We start from the raw sequence: 16,591 nt of genomic DNA, 5'->3' as shown, positions 1-16,591 counted from the left end.
TATCCCCTGAGTAGATATACCATTTCTAAAATGGACCAAAGTTAATATCTCACATCATGGAATGCATCCCTTGTGTTAGTTATATTTCGTTTTTCAATTACTTTTGAAGCTTAGCTCTTTGCCTTGCAAAGAAAAGTCCACTAAATATTTTCATTTCTACCCTAACCCAGGACTTTGTGAATAGTATTATGCAATATAGAGAGCATAATATGGTTGCACTGGAAATAGTACTGATTTTTTTTTTTTTTCTCTTTAAGTAAGGTTCTGTGCTTAAGCCAGGGAAAGGATAATCCAAGTCCACATTGTTTCATTTGCAGTTGCCTGGCATCTGCCTGAGATGGAGGGCAGCACCATAGCCTGCTCACCAGAAATAAGTAGGGGTAGCACCAGTGTTACATTAAGAAATGCGTGGGCTATGCAGGAAGGCATTGCCAAGCGAGTGTCTGGGATTGGCTCCTTAAATTAAGCGATCGAGTGGGGCAGAGAATGGAGAGGGGCTCCGGCTCACCAACACAGGAGTGGGTTGTGGGACTTGACCCCCCAAGGAGCCTGTGTTTAATTTCCTCTGTCCCTTCCAGGGACAAGGCCCCTGGACAGAGGGAATGTGACTACTCCATCGATGGCATCAACCGGTGCATCCGGGACATCGAGCAGGCCTCCCTGGCAGCGGTCAGCCAGAGTTTGGCCACAAGGGACGATATCTCTGTGGAGGTAGGTACACGGGGGCTCGGGGGCTGGCTCAGAAGCCTCTGGAAGTGCTGAAGAATCTCAGTATCAGGCTTTGGGGGATGGGAGAATAGCGCCAACATGTTTGTGATGGTCGAGTTTCATCATTGAACCACCTTCCCCTGTGGAACCAACCTGGGAGATATTGGATGGGGTAGGGCAAAAGCTGAGTGGAGAATGGGGGTTCTCTGGGGGCTCAAAGGTGGCCTGAAGTTTGAAGAAAAATTAAAGTCAGGTAAGAATATGTCAGTAAGGTGGAGTTATCGTATTCAGTGTAACACATCAGCAGAGCAGACCTGAGCAGTACACTGTGAACATTTCTCTCGTCATATTTCATCAGTGCACTTTAAATCGTGTACATTCGGTGCATTCAGAGATAAGAGAGTCTTCCCTATGTTACCCGATATCTAATATCTGGGGACCTCTTACATTCTGTTATTATTTCAGAGCCACTTTACTTTTTCTTGCCAATTTTCCAAAGTTGAGAATTAAATTTTCTTACTTTGATCCTTGGAGGTTTTTTTCTATTACCTGTCCAAAGACCTCTGAGTAATACTTCTTCCTCTTTGTTGAATGTGCCTGCCACTCATTAGGTGCTTAATACATATGTATGGTCTCATTACTGATGTTTCTCTGACTGCCACTGAATTCATCAACAAGGCACTTTGGCCCCTGTCTTCAATGAGTGGGCCCAGAGATGATGTTGCTCATTTTATTACTAGAGCTGTTTCACCTCAGCTTCACGTGACCGCCCCCGATTCCAAGAAAAGAAAGAAGGAATGAGCGTTCTCATTCTGCGCAGAATGTTAGAAGTATTGTTAATGTGCTAATTCAAGTAGAATATGCATACAGAAAGGTATAAGTGTGCAGCCACATGGATCATCACCAGCTCAGCACACCTTTAACCAGCATCCTGACCAAGAAACAAAGGGGACCAGTCCCTCAGAAGCCCCCTCAGGCCCCACCCTTTTCCCATCCCGCCATGCACATCCTCCGTCTTCCTCCCGGGGAAGAACATCCTCCCCTGTAGCTGCCTGCGCTCCCTGCTTACACCATGTTTTCTTTAGCAAGACAACGTTGTCGGAATATTCTTGCACTCTTGACCATAGTCACATAAGTGAGAAGATAAATAATTAGCTAAATAAACGTTGGAAAATTTGGAGCTTTCTCTCCTCCATTTCTTTTTCTTTTTCCCCCCACGATTTTGTTTTCAAGTTTGCATGGAGGGCTGCTCCCCTCATTGACTGCACTCTGCCCAGAGCTCCCAGCCCGCATGCAGCATGTTCAGTGGGAAAGCACTGAGTCTCATTTCCGAGGAGCAGGACACAGTTACCTGGCCATGAGTTGCACCCATTCCATGCTGGTGTGTGCAAACATAAACCCTCCAGTGTTATAATGGATTAAACCCTGACTCTATCCAGCAAAGTTCCTGTGAAGATTCCTACAGAAGGACCTGATCTCTCCCGCTACCAGCTAGCAATCTCCACCTTTGAATCCCCCTCCCCCTCGCACTCCAGCATCACCTAGATAGCTTGCCCTGTCTTTTTCCAGCATGAGTTCAATTCTCTGGGATGGAGAGATTCAACCCTCTCTCCAACCGGAGAAGAAATGCCTCAAGAATGCCATTTTCAGTTACTGTGTCCACATCACCAACTTCAGTGAACTGAAAGCCTGAGCTGTGTGCTCGGTGGGCATCTGCCCTGGCATTTGCACAGTGCGGCCTTTGAGAAATAGTCCTGCTTCAGAGAGGTGGTGTCATGTTTACATCACCCTCCTCTCTCCTACCCCCTTGAGGGCACAACGACCTGGGTGGTCCCTCAGACCCCACTGTTAGCTCTCTCCGTGTGGACAAACTTGTCTTCTCTTCTGAGAAAGCCATGGCTCATCCACATTTCCAGTAATTATGCGGAATAACCCAGTGTAAAGGCACCAGTGGCATCCGTCGTCACTGCGGCTGGTGGGAGTGAGACGCCTGTAGGAACAGTGTTCCGCAGGCCTGCCTATGTCACTCACGGTGCTGCTTGGAGAGGGGGTTCCTAGGAGAGGGGGTTCCTAAGCCCAGAGGAGCTAAGGGCGCCTGGGAAGGGGAGGTAGAGCAGCAGCTTGATGGCACGCCCAGGCATTTCGAGGTCCATTTCTTGTGGCCTCCCTTGTCATTCACACGGGCCTTTCTAAATCGGTGCCATGGGGAGGAACCGCTGTGGGGTGACCTTGACAGCTCTCTCTCCTCTCAGGCCCTGCAGGAGCAGCTGACTTCAGTGGTCCAGGAAATCGGGCACCTTATTGATCCCATCGCCACAGCGGCTCGGGGAGAAGCAGCTCAGCTCGGACATAAGGTAATGCGCACCCAGGGGAGCCTGCTGGGAATGCTCATGAGAGAGAGGTGGCGGGGGGGGGGGGGGGGGGGGGGAGTATTGATTTGTTTTTGTTCCCAAAATCCTGGTGCCAGCTATTGTGCCTGGGTCCGTGCTGTCTTAAACGGCAGGAAATAGCCCTCAACCTCCCTCTCGGCGGCATCGTCTCCAAAAATTCCCCCTTTGGGGTCCGTTTTCACCTGGAGTTGGCCAAAACTGCAGGGAAATGATTCTGGCTGTGGTCAGACTTTTCAGCCCATGAGGCATTTATAGTCACCTGTGGCTCTTGACCTTGGCTGAGATAAACCAGAACGGAAGTGGACATTCCTGGCCTGGTGTCTGCCACCCACCTTTTGTCCCTGGCTGGCCGGCCACATTCTCATGAGTGTTGGGGTACATTGTTCCTCCATGGCCGCAACCATAGTGTCTGTTTTCACACCTGAGAAAGCAAAGCAAACGTGCACACTTCACTCTGGACAACTCCAGCCTCCTTTCGTGGCCACCTCTGAGGGCCCTCCCACCTGCGTTGCTGTAAGTGGTGAATCCTGCTTGGCCTGTTTGGAGTTCATTTTGCACATCCTTCAAGGATAGTTGGCTCGTCGAGCAGCCCGTGCCTCAGCAGACAGAGGGCAGAAATTGGATTTTTAACAACCTACGGGCTTCCTCGCATTCATCAGTGCAACTATCGGTATCGACGCACACATCAGAAATCCAGGAGCCAGAACCGTATCCGTGGGTATCGATTTTAGGAAATCAATATTCTTGCTTTTTTAAATTACAGGACAGTTTAAGAGCCGAGTAAGCTTGCTGCTGGTGTTGTAAGGAGAGGTTTTTGAGATTTAAAATGGTCAGTCTCTCTACCTTTTCCAGTGTGGCAAGTCTTATTTCTCAGTGGAGTTCCTTGATAGTAAGAGAGGGGCTCATCCACCTGTGGGCAGGGGTTTGCGAGGTGAAGGGACCACCCCGAGGCAGGAGCCGCCACCTGTGTGCATGCCGAGGGGAAACCACGTGGCAGAGAAGCCAGACTCGGCAGTTATATTTTATTCCAGCAGGAATTTCATCAGAAAATATTTTTAGACTTCTAGGGCAACATCCTGTCTCTGCCGATCTGTTAGTAAGGAAGGTTAATTCCCTGGTCCATGGCTGGCATCAAAAGCATCATCTATTTGCCTCACTTGAGTTACACATTTTACTCTTGGCCCTTTGGTATTTTCATGATGCATCTGTGGCCCATCTGACTTTCTAAGAGGGAGTCTGGACAAAGGCAGCGCAGGGGCCATCGGTCCAGAGGAGCCGTGGACTGAGTTGTACCCACCTGGTTCCAATGCTTCGTGACAGCACTCAGGTGGAGCCCCAGGGCAGCTTTGGCGTCACCTGTATGAGTTTCCAAGTTACTGCACACTGGGTGGCTTGAAACCACAGAGATTTGATCTCTCACAGTTCTGGAGGCCAGAAGTCCAGACGAGGCCAGTTCTTTGCCTCTTCCTGCTCCTGGTGGCCCTTGCATTCCCTGGCATTCCTTGACTGTATCATGCCACTTTTGCTTCTGTGGTCACACTGCCCCCTCCTCTTCTGTTTGTCTTTCCTCATTGTCTCTTACAAGGATAGTTGTTACCAGACTTAGGGCCCACTTGAGTAACCCAGGATCTCATCTTAAGATCCTTAAGTATATCTACAAAGACCCCTTTCCCAAGAGGTCTTTGCTCTGGGACCACCATTCAACCATCTCTGCCACCTTAGGCCGAGGGGATCAACATCATGTACTAAGCACTCAAAATTCTCTGTTATTTTGACTTCTGTGCTGGTCCAGGTGAGATGTTTCCTGTCCTGTCATGTCTCTCAAGAACAGAAGTTGTTAGCTCCGTAAATACAGGGAAAAGCACATCCCTTCAGAAACCTTCCGCTGATCATAAACAGAACATCTAGGGCAGTGGTCGGCAAACTCATTAGTCAACAGAGCCAAATATCAACAGTACAACGATTGAAATTTCTTTTGAGAGCCAAATTTTTAAACTTAGACTTCTTCTAACGCCAGTTCTTCAAAATAGACTCGCCCAGGCCGTGGTATTTTGTGGAAGAGCCACACTCAAGGGGCCAAAGAGCCGCAGTTTGCCAACCACTGATCTCGGGTGATGTGAAATCGTTTTTGCTTTTATTCCAAATCCACAGTTTGGTCTAAATGCGCAGGGCAGAGGGCAGTTGGATTGGCGTCCTGAAAACATCCATGTGCCTTTCCTCTCTGTCTTTTCTCATGCCCTGCTCCCCTGCCCCTTCCTTCTTGGTCTTTGGTTCTTTCCAATGCTTTTTTGCTTGTGTGTACAGGAATACCTGTAATACCTACCAGCCCCTGCTCAGTGTGAAATTTAAATTAAAATTGGTAAAATTCTCACCCCTAACTCTGGATCTCAGAAAGGATTTCCTAGCACTCCTGCTATGATGAGAGACAGAGAGCTCCCAGAGGAAGGAAAACCCGAGCAAGAGTCTGTGATCAACAAGTGCTTTCAAAAATAAAACTGAGCAATGAACGAATAAGATCTGAGGATCTGAGTATAACATGGTGACTATAATTAATGATACTGGATTGCATACTAGAAGAAAAAAAAAACACTAAAGCTCAGCAGATCTGCCTCTCCCTGTGAGTCATCCCATCCCTGTCCCAGCCCCCGCCCCACCAGTGGGGCCCCGAAAGGAGACACATGTATTTACATGATGCATCTGTGGCCCTTTTGTCTTGAAAGGTGACGCAGCTGGCAAGCTACTTTGAGCCCTTGATCTTAGCAGCGGTTGGTGTCGCCTCCAAGATTCTGGACCATCAGCAGCAGATGACAGTGCTGGACCAGACCAAAACGCTCGCAGAGTCTGCCCTGCAGATGCTGTACGCAGCCAAAGAAGGTGGAGGGAACCCCAAGGTACAGATCAGGGTTCCGGGGACTCCGGGCCACGGAGAAGCCATTGTGTTCCTCTGCATTGCATCTTTCCGGGGAAAACACCTCCAGTTCCTAGTTGGTGGCATTTGACTTCCCACTCAGAGGTGGGAAGTAATCTTCTATTGGCCTTCCAGGGGATCTTTAAGAGGAAAAACAAGAACTATACATGTTTAATGCATATTTATAAGTTGTGTAGGCAGCGTCCCTGGGAAAGAAAGTCGTATTATGCGGTTCCTACAGGAATAACTGTAATACCGCCAGCGCCTGCTCAGTGCTGACACCAGCTTCCACAGAGCAAGGCTCTGTTGTTCTCCAGTGGATGTTGTTTCCATTCCTGGCACTCAGGTTCAGTGCGAACCCTGGTTTGAGGTCACCCATGGCATGTGTTGCTTTTGCCTCAGAGGCAGTAGTGTAATATGAAAATCTCCCTTACTCATTTGCAAGTGGAACCTCTCTCTCTTTCCTTCTCTTCAACCCCCCCCCCCCCCCACGCTTCCTTCCTCTCTTTGGAATCAATAGAAAAATAAAATTTTTGAAAAAGAGAGAGACTTGTAAAATAGTAATCAGAGCTAACAGTGATTGAATGCCCACTGTCACCTATTACATCTTATATCCTCATCTTATTTATTCATAAATGTTCTATGAAGTAGGAAGGTTCCCATTCATATGGAAAGGGAGACGGAGAGTGCTGAGGTAAGGTGTCCGAGGTCAGGAGAGGTGGAGGCAGCGTCCGGACTGAGCCTGTGCCCTGAGGATAACAGGCCGGCTCTGCCCAAAACAAAGGCTAGAGAGAGGGCAGGGACGATTGTAGGAAAGTGGGGACATGGGGCTGGTTGGTCTCAAAAAAGGAAATTCCCGGGCACATCTGAGGGAGGGAGTGTTCAAAGGAGGGAGGCGTATATGCAACGGCCTGGATGGGGTTGTAAAAGAATTCTGATGGCTTTAGGAAATAGCGTGCAATCTGACACGGTGGGGCATGCAGAGTGTGGGGCAACTGGGTGGGAGGGTAGACTGGGCTGTGTTGTGACAGCCTTCCTCCTCCACTCTGCGGAGTGGGGCTTTGTGGTGAGCAGCAGGGAATGACACAGCCCCTTCATAGCTTAGGAACACCATTCTGGTAGATGCATGAATAATGTCTTAGTCTTTATTCAGTTTTTCATTCATTTTAGGCCCTGTGCTTTATCTGGCACCTATTAAGAACCAAATTCTGGGAATGCTAAAAATATTAAGAGTCTTTCCTGGCCAGCGTGGCTCAGTGGCTGAGGGTCAGCCTATGAACCAGGAGGTCATAGTTCGATTCCCAGTCAGGGCACATGCCTGGGTTGCAGGAGTGCAGGAGGCAGCTGGTCAATGATTCTCTCTCATCATTGATGTTTCTATATCTCTCTCCCTATCCCATCCTTTCTGAAATCAATAAAAATACATTTTTTAAAAATAAGATAAAAATATTAAGAGTCAGCCACTGCCCTCATGTTGTTCTGAGCGTTCTGGAAAAATAAGTCCAGTTGCTGAAGCCGCGGGCTAGAGCAAAAAGAACACCCTTTTGATTGTGGGGGATTAGTGAGTGGTAGGTGCCCTAGAGCCGGGCCAACCCCCTTTGCAGCCTCCCCAAACTGCAGGAGCCAGGACTCACCTTCAAGACCCAGTTCTGGGTTGTCTTTTATCCAGGACTGTTTGCTGCCATGCCTCTCCACTTCTACCTGGAGAGTTCATTCTCAGCAGAATAATTCACACCAGGAGTGTTCTGGATCTTTAAGATCATTAGCACATCAGCTTGGACTGCAAGTTCAGAACTCATGGAATTTCACTTATACCAGGGAACCTCTCGTTTGAGAGCATTTATAGTCAGCACTGTAAGCTTCGCAATGACATCTGCTTAGAAATGGCTGGGGGCCAGAGTAGAATACTTTCCAGTTAATGACCTGAAGCATTGGATGATGAGCTAAGATGAGTAAAGACAAGACAGGTGTTTATGTCTGTCCCCTCAGTGATGTCATTCAGCCTGTGCTTTGTCTGCAAACCCTGGCAGGTTTGTCACAAAGGATGCCTAGGACACTTCAAGTTGGTTTTTAGGCCCTTTCCTAAGAGGCCCGATGCATAGACGTAATTACCTCAGGAGCCAGTCTTTGGACAAATACTTACTATGTGTTAGGTGATGTGTGTGTATGTATATGTCTGTGTTACATGTTATATGTTATATGTTATATGTATGTCTCTGTTTGCAGAGAAAATGTGGTTAAATAGTTATCAGTAGCTTGGATTTGGTGAAAAATGGCACTGGCTCTGGTTTCTGACATAATTGGATTCAAATCCCAGCTCTGTCTCTTGCTAGCAAATTACTTCATTTCTTTGTTTCCTCATCTAAATAATGGATTTAATAATGCGTGTCTCTCTAGGGTAGTTGTAGAGATTACATGAGATAATGTGCCTGACACATTATGTGTTTTTACAAAAGGTGGCTGCCCCAGAGCCTGATGAAAATGAATGATGTGATTACAAGCCATTGCTGTGTAACCTCACCCCACAGAGCCCACTGTACTAACGCCACCGCCAACCCCCCCCCCCCCCCCAGATTCCCTCCCACAACCTCCTTGAAGGGCCCCTGCAGCTCTGCCTCCAGCACTCAGCAAATACACAGCCTGTCCTTGTTGGGCAGGTCTAGTTGCTAGTTGTTTTTGTCCTCCCAAAGTTGAGATCCACACATTTGTGCTTTACCGTCTCTGTGCCATGAAATCACCTGACTGACCAGTTTCCTCTTTGCATCCCTAAGAGAGAGAGCTGGTCGTCCTGACACCGATGCCTCAAGGATAACCATCATGATCTGAACATTTCACATCTGTCAGATGTCCTATTTAAGAACTCTTCTGCATTCCCATGGCTTTTTGATTCTGCAGACAGGGCCAGTTCCTATGGCTCACACAGCCTCTTCTTAGGATGCTTCTCTTTCATTTATTTAATCCCTCAAAAGATTTACCATCTCTTCCTGGCTTCTTACCTTCTTCCTCCCTAAGTTACAATGCAATTTCTTAGGCTTTTTGGAAGGGTCATCTCTCCCTCAGGAGAGTCAGGGCAGCCATGGCCACTGCCTGGGTGGACCCAGTGCCTGGATGCAATGTGATTCTGATGGAACTACCTGGCATTAGGTCAGATTTCCCAGGTTAAGGGCATAGAATCCTGCTAGACTCACCTCAATGCAGACAGAGCCACAGCTCCAGGGTTCCTAGGCCACTCTCCTGCTAACCCACTGGCTACAAACTCAGGAGTTCTCAGGAGGTTCTATAATTTGCTAAGATGATTCATAGAACTTAGGAAATGGCTCCACTTAAAAAACGGTTTTATTATAAAGGATGAAAAGCAGCCAAAAGAAGAGAAGGAGGGCCAGAAGGGTCCCACACATGAAGCTTCCATGTCCTCAGATGTCACCTTGCCAGCATACTGATGTGCATCACCAACAGGCGAAGCTCACTCTGCCTTCACCGTCCATAGCTGCTACTGGGATTTCATGCCATAGGCTTGGTGGAGTGAGTTCAGTCATATGATCAGTGACTCCATCTCTAGTCCTCTCATCTCCCACTAGGTCCGATAGAGGTCAGGCTAATATTATGTTGCTCAAAGTCCCAACCCTCTAATCACATGGTTGATCTTTCCAGCATGGCCAGCCCCTATCTTAAAACTACTTAGGGGCCTCTTCTTAGGATTCTTCTCTCTCATTTAATGAGTCACCTTGTTAGCATAAACTAATGTGTGATCTGAGGAGCCCACCACAAATGACAGAGACCGTCCTACCACTCAGGAAATGCTGAGGGCTTGGAGGCTCCCTCTGAGAAACCGGAACAGAGACCAGCCAAACATTTTACTGTTCAACATCGGAGTTGGGGTTGGAACACATATTCAGGCTGGACGCTCGGGAGCTCTAGGGAGCAAATTTGGAAACTATGAACTGGCAAAAAATTCATGGCATGTGTGGAGCCCACAATGGCAGGTAGACCTGAGAGAGCCCAGGCCAGGTTGATGCTGGAATGCAGAGGAGGGCACTGAGGGAGGGCGACCCAGCCAGCTTCGAGGAGTGGTGGCAGGGCCGGAGGCCCCTTGCCTGGGTCATATGCACCTGGGTGACTTTGCCTTGTTTAAAAGCCCCCTGTTTGGGGGAACAGGCTGCAACCTCCCTCTTGGAGATGGCATATTCCCTCCATTAAGGTTCATTTTTCCAGTAGCCCTGAGAAGTTTGATCTGATCTAGCCATCTGCTCATCTTGCTTTTGACCTGTGACATACAAGTTCAGCAAATAGCCAGCTGGTCAGTTCCAGTTGTCAGGCACCAGGTCTCTAAGCTCTAGGGTATAAGCTCGCATTGCCAGACTGTGACTGTCAGTGTTCCCTGGCAGGGATGCCGTCGAGTCCTGCCTTCCAGGGGGTAGTGAGGGTTAGAGGAGATGATCACAGCAGCCGGGAGGCCCCCTGAATGCTATGCTGTCCTCGCCATTGCTGCTGTTATGTGGTTTGACATTTATTGTTCCTGGCTCCCCACGGTAAAATACTAAAACATCTGATACAAGAACATAGATTTTAAACTGGTACGAAAGTTGCATTGGGCCTACAGGTTGGCTCTTGTGTTGTATAAAGGACACGAGAGCCCTTGGCATCTTGCCAGCCTCTACGTGAATGTCGTCAGTGTTCTTGGTCCCGTCAGAAGCTAGAGCATGTCATTACGGCCTGAGTGAGTGCAGTCGGTGGCTCAGGGCTGGGAAGGGAGGGCCAGTCCTGTTCTGACTTCCCCTAAGCCATGTCTCTACCTCACAGCTAAAAACAGATGGTTTCATTTCTCTTTAAATGAGCCTCTCCAGAGAGCTTTGCACCAGCAGCCTGTGAAGGTTCTCCTTGTAAAACTTCTCTGACTATAAAACTATCAGTTACTTAGCCCCACCTGGTGACCCCACCAGGCCCTTCATCTCCTGTGAACACTGTGCTTCCAAAGAGAAGCAGAGTAAACTGTCTGCCAGGAGCACACGGTCCAGTTGGAGAGACCAACTGGAGTGGCTGCGCGGTAACAGAAGGCGGCAGGAGCCGTGTGCCAGGCACTTTACATGTGGCGCTCCACCTCATCTGCACAGCCCCCATTCCCTCTCACCTCTGCGCCTTTGCACAGGCTGTGGCCTCTGCCTGGCAGGCTCCCTTTCTCTCTCACCCCATCAGTTCTGCTCAGGACTGGACTCTTCCTCCAGGGTTCACCATCAAGGAGCCCACCACGAATGACAGAGACCTTCCTACCGCTCAGGAAATGCTGAGAGCTTGGAGGCTCCCTCCAAGGAACCTGGAACAAAGACCAGCCAAATAGTTGACTGTTCAACATCAGAGTTGGGGTTGGAATACATATTCAGGCTGGGCCCTGGGGGGCTCGAGGGAGCGATTTTGGAAACTGTGAACTGGAGCCCTTCCTAGGGACCATACCAGTTAGCTATTGCTGTAAACAAGCCATCCTAAAATTCAGTGGCTTAAGACACCGTTTTAGTACTGTCTCTGGTGGGCCTTCAGCTTCACGGAGCTCAGCACGAGCCCCTCCTGCCAGTGCAGCCACACGGTGGCTGAGGCTCAAATGACCTGAGGTTCAGTCACTCTGCAGTCTGGTGCCTGGATGTAGATGAATGGGAGGAGGGGTAAGGTGAATAGAATCAGTCACTGCAGACAGAGGGTGAGAGAGCGGACCTGTGAGAAGGCCAGCCAGGCAGCAGCGAGGACTCCATGCTAGGGGGATGGGGACATAAGTCGAGAGAGACAGAGAGAGAGAGAGAGAGAGAGAGAGAGAGAGAGGGAGAGAGAGAGAGAGGTGGCACTAGTCTGGTAAAGAGTGAAGGAGTCTTTGTTCCTCAAGGTTATTTTTCATCGTTATCTTCTAAAGCAATTTGAGTAGTGATGGTCAATAATTACCCTTTACATCTGACACAGTTGCCTCAAGGATACCAAACGTGATCAGATCTGATCTTGGCAGTTGTGAAATATGTTCTTGGTTCCCACGGCTTTTCAATCATACCCTCTCCTTGGAATTCCCTTTTATGCAAATTACTCAAAAGAGTTGTTGTTTACCATCTCTCACTGGTTTACCTTCTCATCTACCAAAGTAAAGATGTGATTTCTTGGACCTTTTGATAGGGTCACCTCCCCCTGAGTGGGCCAGGACAACCACGGCCACAACACGCAGTGCCTGGGGCAATACAGTTCTGACACTAACTACCTGGCCTTAGTCAGATTTCCCAGTTATGGGCACAGGCCCCAACTAGACTACTCTTACTAGAAATGATAAGGTGCCTGCACCATATGATCTCATCAGAATTCAACTGCATAGCGTTGTTATCATTCCCACTGTGCTTAGGGAGCCAAGCTCAGGACCACTTAGCTAGTTAACAGTGGAGCCAGGACCTTGGCTCTTGCCCCTGTCATCTTGCTGCCATTTCAGAGAGCCCAGCACCCATCATTGTTTCATCCTTTCATGAAGTCATGTATGTCGCTCCTACTATGTTTTTGACACTCAGGTTAAACACCTGCAGTTACAAAGCATCTCCAAGGTTCTATGTAGGGAAACTCATGAACACACAGGGTGCTGCCTGCAGAGTGTCTGTCCCTAGAGAACTTCCCTCATTCATTCCTCCAACCTCATGGTGATGCAGTTTGTGACAGTTCCAAAACCTGTCAGATCTTCTACAGATTGATGCCTCCTGTACGGACCTACATTTCCATAAAGCAATCTCATCGGTAAAAAGAGAATTACCGTATTTTCCAGAGTATAAGACGACTTTTTAACCCAGGAAAATCTTCTATATGCCCAGTCGTCTTATACGCCGGAAAATACGGTATACTGTGCTGGGAAGCTTAGAAGAGAAGTGTATTTGAATTGAACACATTTTTCTCTTACTGTATATTAGCTTTTTTTAATTCACTATGCCAAGTTGTATTTGGGGATCTGTGGCATTCTCTCCCACCCTGAACATAGTAATATAAAATTAGTCCTGTCATAGGCACTGCTTAATATTGCAGTTTTGTGTTTCCTTGGGATTATAGAGAGATATTTTTCTGTTAGTTTTTCTGACTTTCATTTATTTTGAAAACCAATGTATAACATCATAAAGGAAAAAGATAGGATACCTTGCTGTGCGCCATAATGGGGATGAAGTTTTTGTATTCTGCTTTTTATGGTTACTCTTAAAAGACGTGAAGTGGTTCTTAGAGACCGAGCACCATTCTTCTGCTAAAGGAGACAGTTCACCACTTTCTTTCCCCCTTCCCCCCTCAGGCGCAGCACACCCACGATGCCATCACGGAGGCCGCCCAGCTCATGAAGGAGGCTGTGGACGACATCATGGTGACGCTGAACGAAGCTGCCAGTGAAGTGGGGCTGGTGGGCGGCATGGTCGACGCCATTGCAGAGGCCATGAGCAAGGTGGGCCTGGGCTCCCATCCCTCTCCCTCCCTCCCTGACCCCAGTGCCTCCAAGGTTTCCCTCAGACCTGGTCCCCAGGTGCTTTTCTCTAAGGAGCACCTTCTCTCTTTTCTTGAGGGCTCTGATTAATGTACAGGTGCCTTATCATATGTTCAACATAGTATTCATTCTTCACTGTTCATTGATGACTTTGGTAAGCCAGTTGTACCCTTCCTTCCAGTTCTACGTGGGGGGGAATGGAGGTGCAGAAGGTATCCTTGGTTACTTCACTTCTAAAATGGAAATAATTACCCATCTCCCTTGTCTACCTTATAGAGTTATTGTAGGGAACAAACTCACAAATGAAAGTGATTGCCAAGTGCAGGTCTTTGGAATGGCCACTTTGGAACCACTGGGATCATTTTAGACAGCACATTCCTGGTCTCTTCCCCAGCCCTGCTCAGCTGGAATCTCTGTGGGGTGGAGGCTATGGATCTCTATTTATAATTTTGAAATCTCTCCAGATTATTAAAATCTAGCCGGATGCAGAAACCACTACGTAGTATGCCTAAAATCCCTTAGTGAAATCTGGCAGGCAGTAGATATAGAAGGCCCCATGAGTATCATTTCTCTTCTAGTGACCCATCAGTTGAGTTGATTCAGTGAGGAATTATGACTGGAGACAGCTTCAACTCTGTATCTCCTGCTCTTTCCCCCAAGGAATCCTCATTAGTCATGTCAGCTTGATATTCATTAGAATTGACAATTGTTCATAAACATCTAAATGCTACCCTATGATAGCATAGCCACGACTTTTAGACATCGCCTGTGTTTTGAAATGTCCATTGTCAGATTGTGAATACATTCTTGTGGATTTTCAGGATATTAAGCAGTCTTTAATTGCTAATTTAGAGAAGATGGGTTGGTTCATATCTCCATAAATAGATGATAGCCTGAAACTATAATTAGGATAATTTCCTTCAACATTATGCAGTCATTATCAGACGGATGAAGTCACAAGCCAGGCAGGGATGCTGGGGCTCCCTTGCGAGACTCCAGGCTTTGCCTTGATAAAGCACTCCAGTAATTTCTACTGTGGACTTCTCATGATTCTGATACAGATGGTTTGGCAGAAAAGAGTGAAATTCCCCTCCTTTTCAAGGCCCTTGGATGAATCTCAGTGGGTTTGTTTGGTTTTTAGGACATCAGAATACCCGAGCTTTGAAAATAAGCCATGTGTTCACCAAGGGTATTAAATGATGGTGCTCAAGCTTTCTCAGTACAAATTAGAAATCCAAGTGATAATCTTTTTCTTCTCAGGAGAACGTGTTTTTCACAGTCACTGTAATGATGGGGGGTAGAAGTCAGGTTCCTGAAGTCCTTTCTTGATAGCCTTTGAGCCCCGCAGGCTGGGATGGATTTTCAATATGGAAAGCTGCGCTGTGCAAGCTGATGTCAGTGGTGTAGATTCTTGGGTAAGGGCTGGGAAAGAAGTCTGGTGTACCTGATAGGGAATGCTGACAGTGTGAGCCACAGAGGCCAGCAACAAAGGTTTCCACCCCCACCCCTCTCAGTTTTGTAAAGTATACAATTGGGGTTTCATTAACAGCCCTAATTTCTCATCTACTCAGACCTGACACCCAAGGTGGACCATACAGTTGCCTCTTCCCCATTCCCCGCTTGCTCAGCCCACCCCAGCCTGCCCGTGCTGGGGACTTGGTGGTAAGTGGTGCTTCAGGTCCTTTGAGCTCCTCCCTAAGCATTAAAAATCTGGCATTTCCTGAGTTTCAGTTATTTGGTTAAAATATTGATATACTTTCAGAATCCTTGTCTACAATTCTCAAAGACAGTTACTGGCAGAAAAATGTGAATGCACCCAAAGTTAATTCTAACTTGGATGCAATTATTGACACTTTTGAGGCTTCTGCTATGGAGCTTCTCTCTGTAGCCAAGCCTCAGGAGGTTAACAGGAAGTAAGCAGCTTTATGGGTGACCTTGGACAAATCACTCAGGCTCTCTGAGCCTTGGTTTCCCCATTCAGTGACATTCGTTCTCAACCTCTGGGATTTTGTGACCCAGTACTCCTTCTTTGTTTGCTTGGTGAGTTGTTGTATTTTGGGAAGAGAGGTGGCCAAGAAAAGAAACTAAAGAAACAAAACAAACAAAAATATTGCTATTTACATCACTATTATCTCATAAAAGAAAGGTCATGTTAACATTTTTTTAAAAGTAGGAAAGCTATAATCTCAGAATAAAGCAAAGTTCTTTCAACTAAATTCATCCTTTTGTTCTTTTATCATTGTCTTCAAACTGGTAGAAGGTTCATCTGGGTGGCCGGTGGCCCCGTATCTAAGTTGCCCTCTAGCTTCAACCCTCTGGAGTGTATGCAGCTATGCCACATCTCATATGAAGGCTCTCAGCATATAGCCTGACACGAAGAAGATACCCAGTCAGTTTATACTGAGTGTATGAGTCCACAACTCAATTCTCATCTGACCTGCAAGGCTCCCATGAGGTGATGGAGATATTGGGCAGCATCGATCTTCCTGATAAAGAAACCTAAAAAACATTCTAGCTAGCCTGGAGCCTGTATTGATGGTTTGGTGGAAATTGATCCTGGGCTGAGCAGACCCATCACATATAGGCTACAGCCATACGTCCCTTCAATTCACACTGTGGCCTATGCCTGGTAGTGATGTTGAAGTCTCCATCTAACAGTTTTCTAATTGCCCTCTTGGCCCCTCGTCTCTTCCCGGACTACAAGTTACCTGGCAGAGCTGTCAAAGCGATCTTCTCAACCATGTCATTGCCTACCCCCAGTGCCACCATTTTTCTCACGACTTCAAGGTTCTTTATTAAGCAGATCCAGCTTCATTCCCACCACTCTCAACAGTCCTCTCTGTTCACTGTTCTTACTCTTTATTTACATTCACCTTGTCTCCTCACCTGTTGAGTATCATTCAGCAAACAATGGTGACAGTAACAATGGTGATGATGGTGAAGATGGGTTATCTTTTTCTTCATCAGAATCATCATTGACATTAGCATCTTCTTCATTATCATCGTCATCAACTCCTCTTCCTTCATGTAGCTCTTGACTGGGTATAATCTCAGCTGATCTTTACTACAACCTGCTGATGCTTAGAAGTTTCCAGTGAAGGATCTGAGACTCGG

At 47.4% G+C, this 16,591-nt stretch overlaps 1 protein-coding gene across 1 annotated transcript in view; it reads left to right on the top strand.

Moving 5' to 3' along the window:
- TLN2 (talin 2) overlaps positions 1 to 16,591 on the top strand; it is a 425,370-nt gene that overhangs the window by 348,137 nt on the left and 60,642 nt on the right. Inside the window, exons 40-43 of the mRNA XM_008139166.3 lie at positions 579 to 711; positions 2,961 to 3,062; positions 5,819 to 5,989; positions 13,292 to 13,438. Of these exons, the coding sequence (XP_008137388.2) occupies positions 579 to 711; positions 2,961 to 3,062; positions 5,819 to 5,989; positions 13,292 to 13,438 (553 nt within the window). The remainder of the gene's footprint in view (positions 1 to 578; positions 712 to 2,960; positions 3,063 to 5,818; positions 5,990 to 13,291; positions 13,439 to 16,591) is intronic.

This window comes from Eptesicus fuscus, chromosome 5 (genome assembly GCF_027574615.1).
Source record: "Eptesicus fuscus isolate TK198812 chromosome 5, DD_ASM_mEF_20220401, whole genome shotgun sequence".
In the NCBI taxonomy this organism is placed as follows: domain Eukaryota; kingdom Metazoa; phylum Chordata; class Mammalia; order Chiroptera; family Vespertilionidae; genus Eptesicus; species Eptesicus fuscus.
The sequence above is the reverse complement of the archived record's forward strand: the minus strand, read 5'-3'. Positions and strand labels throughout refer to the sequence as shown.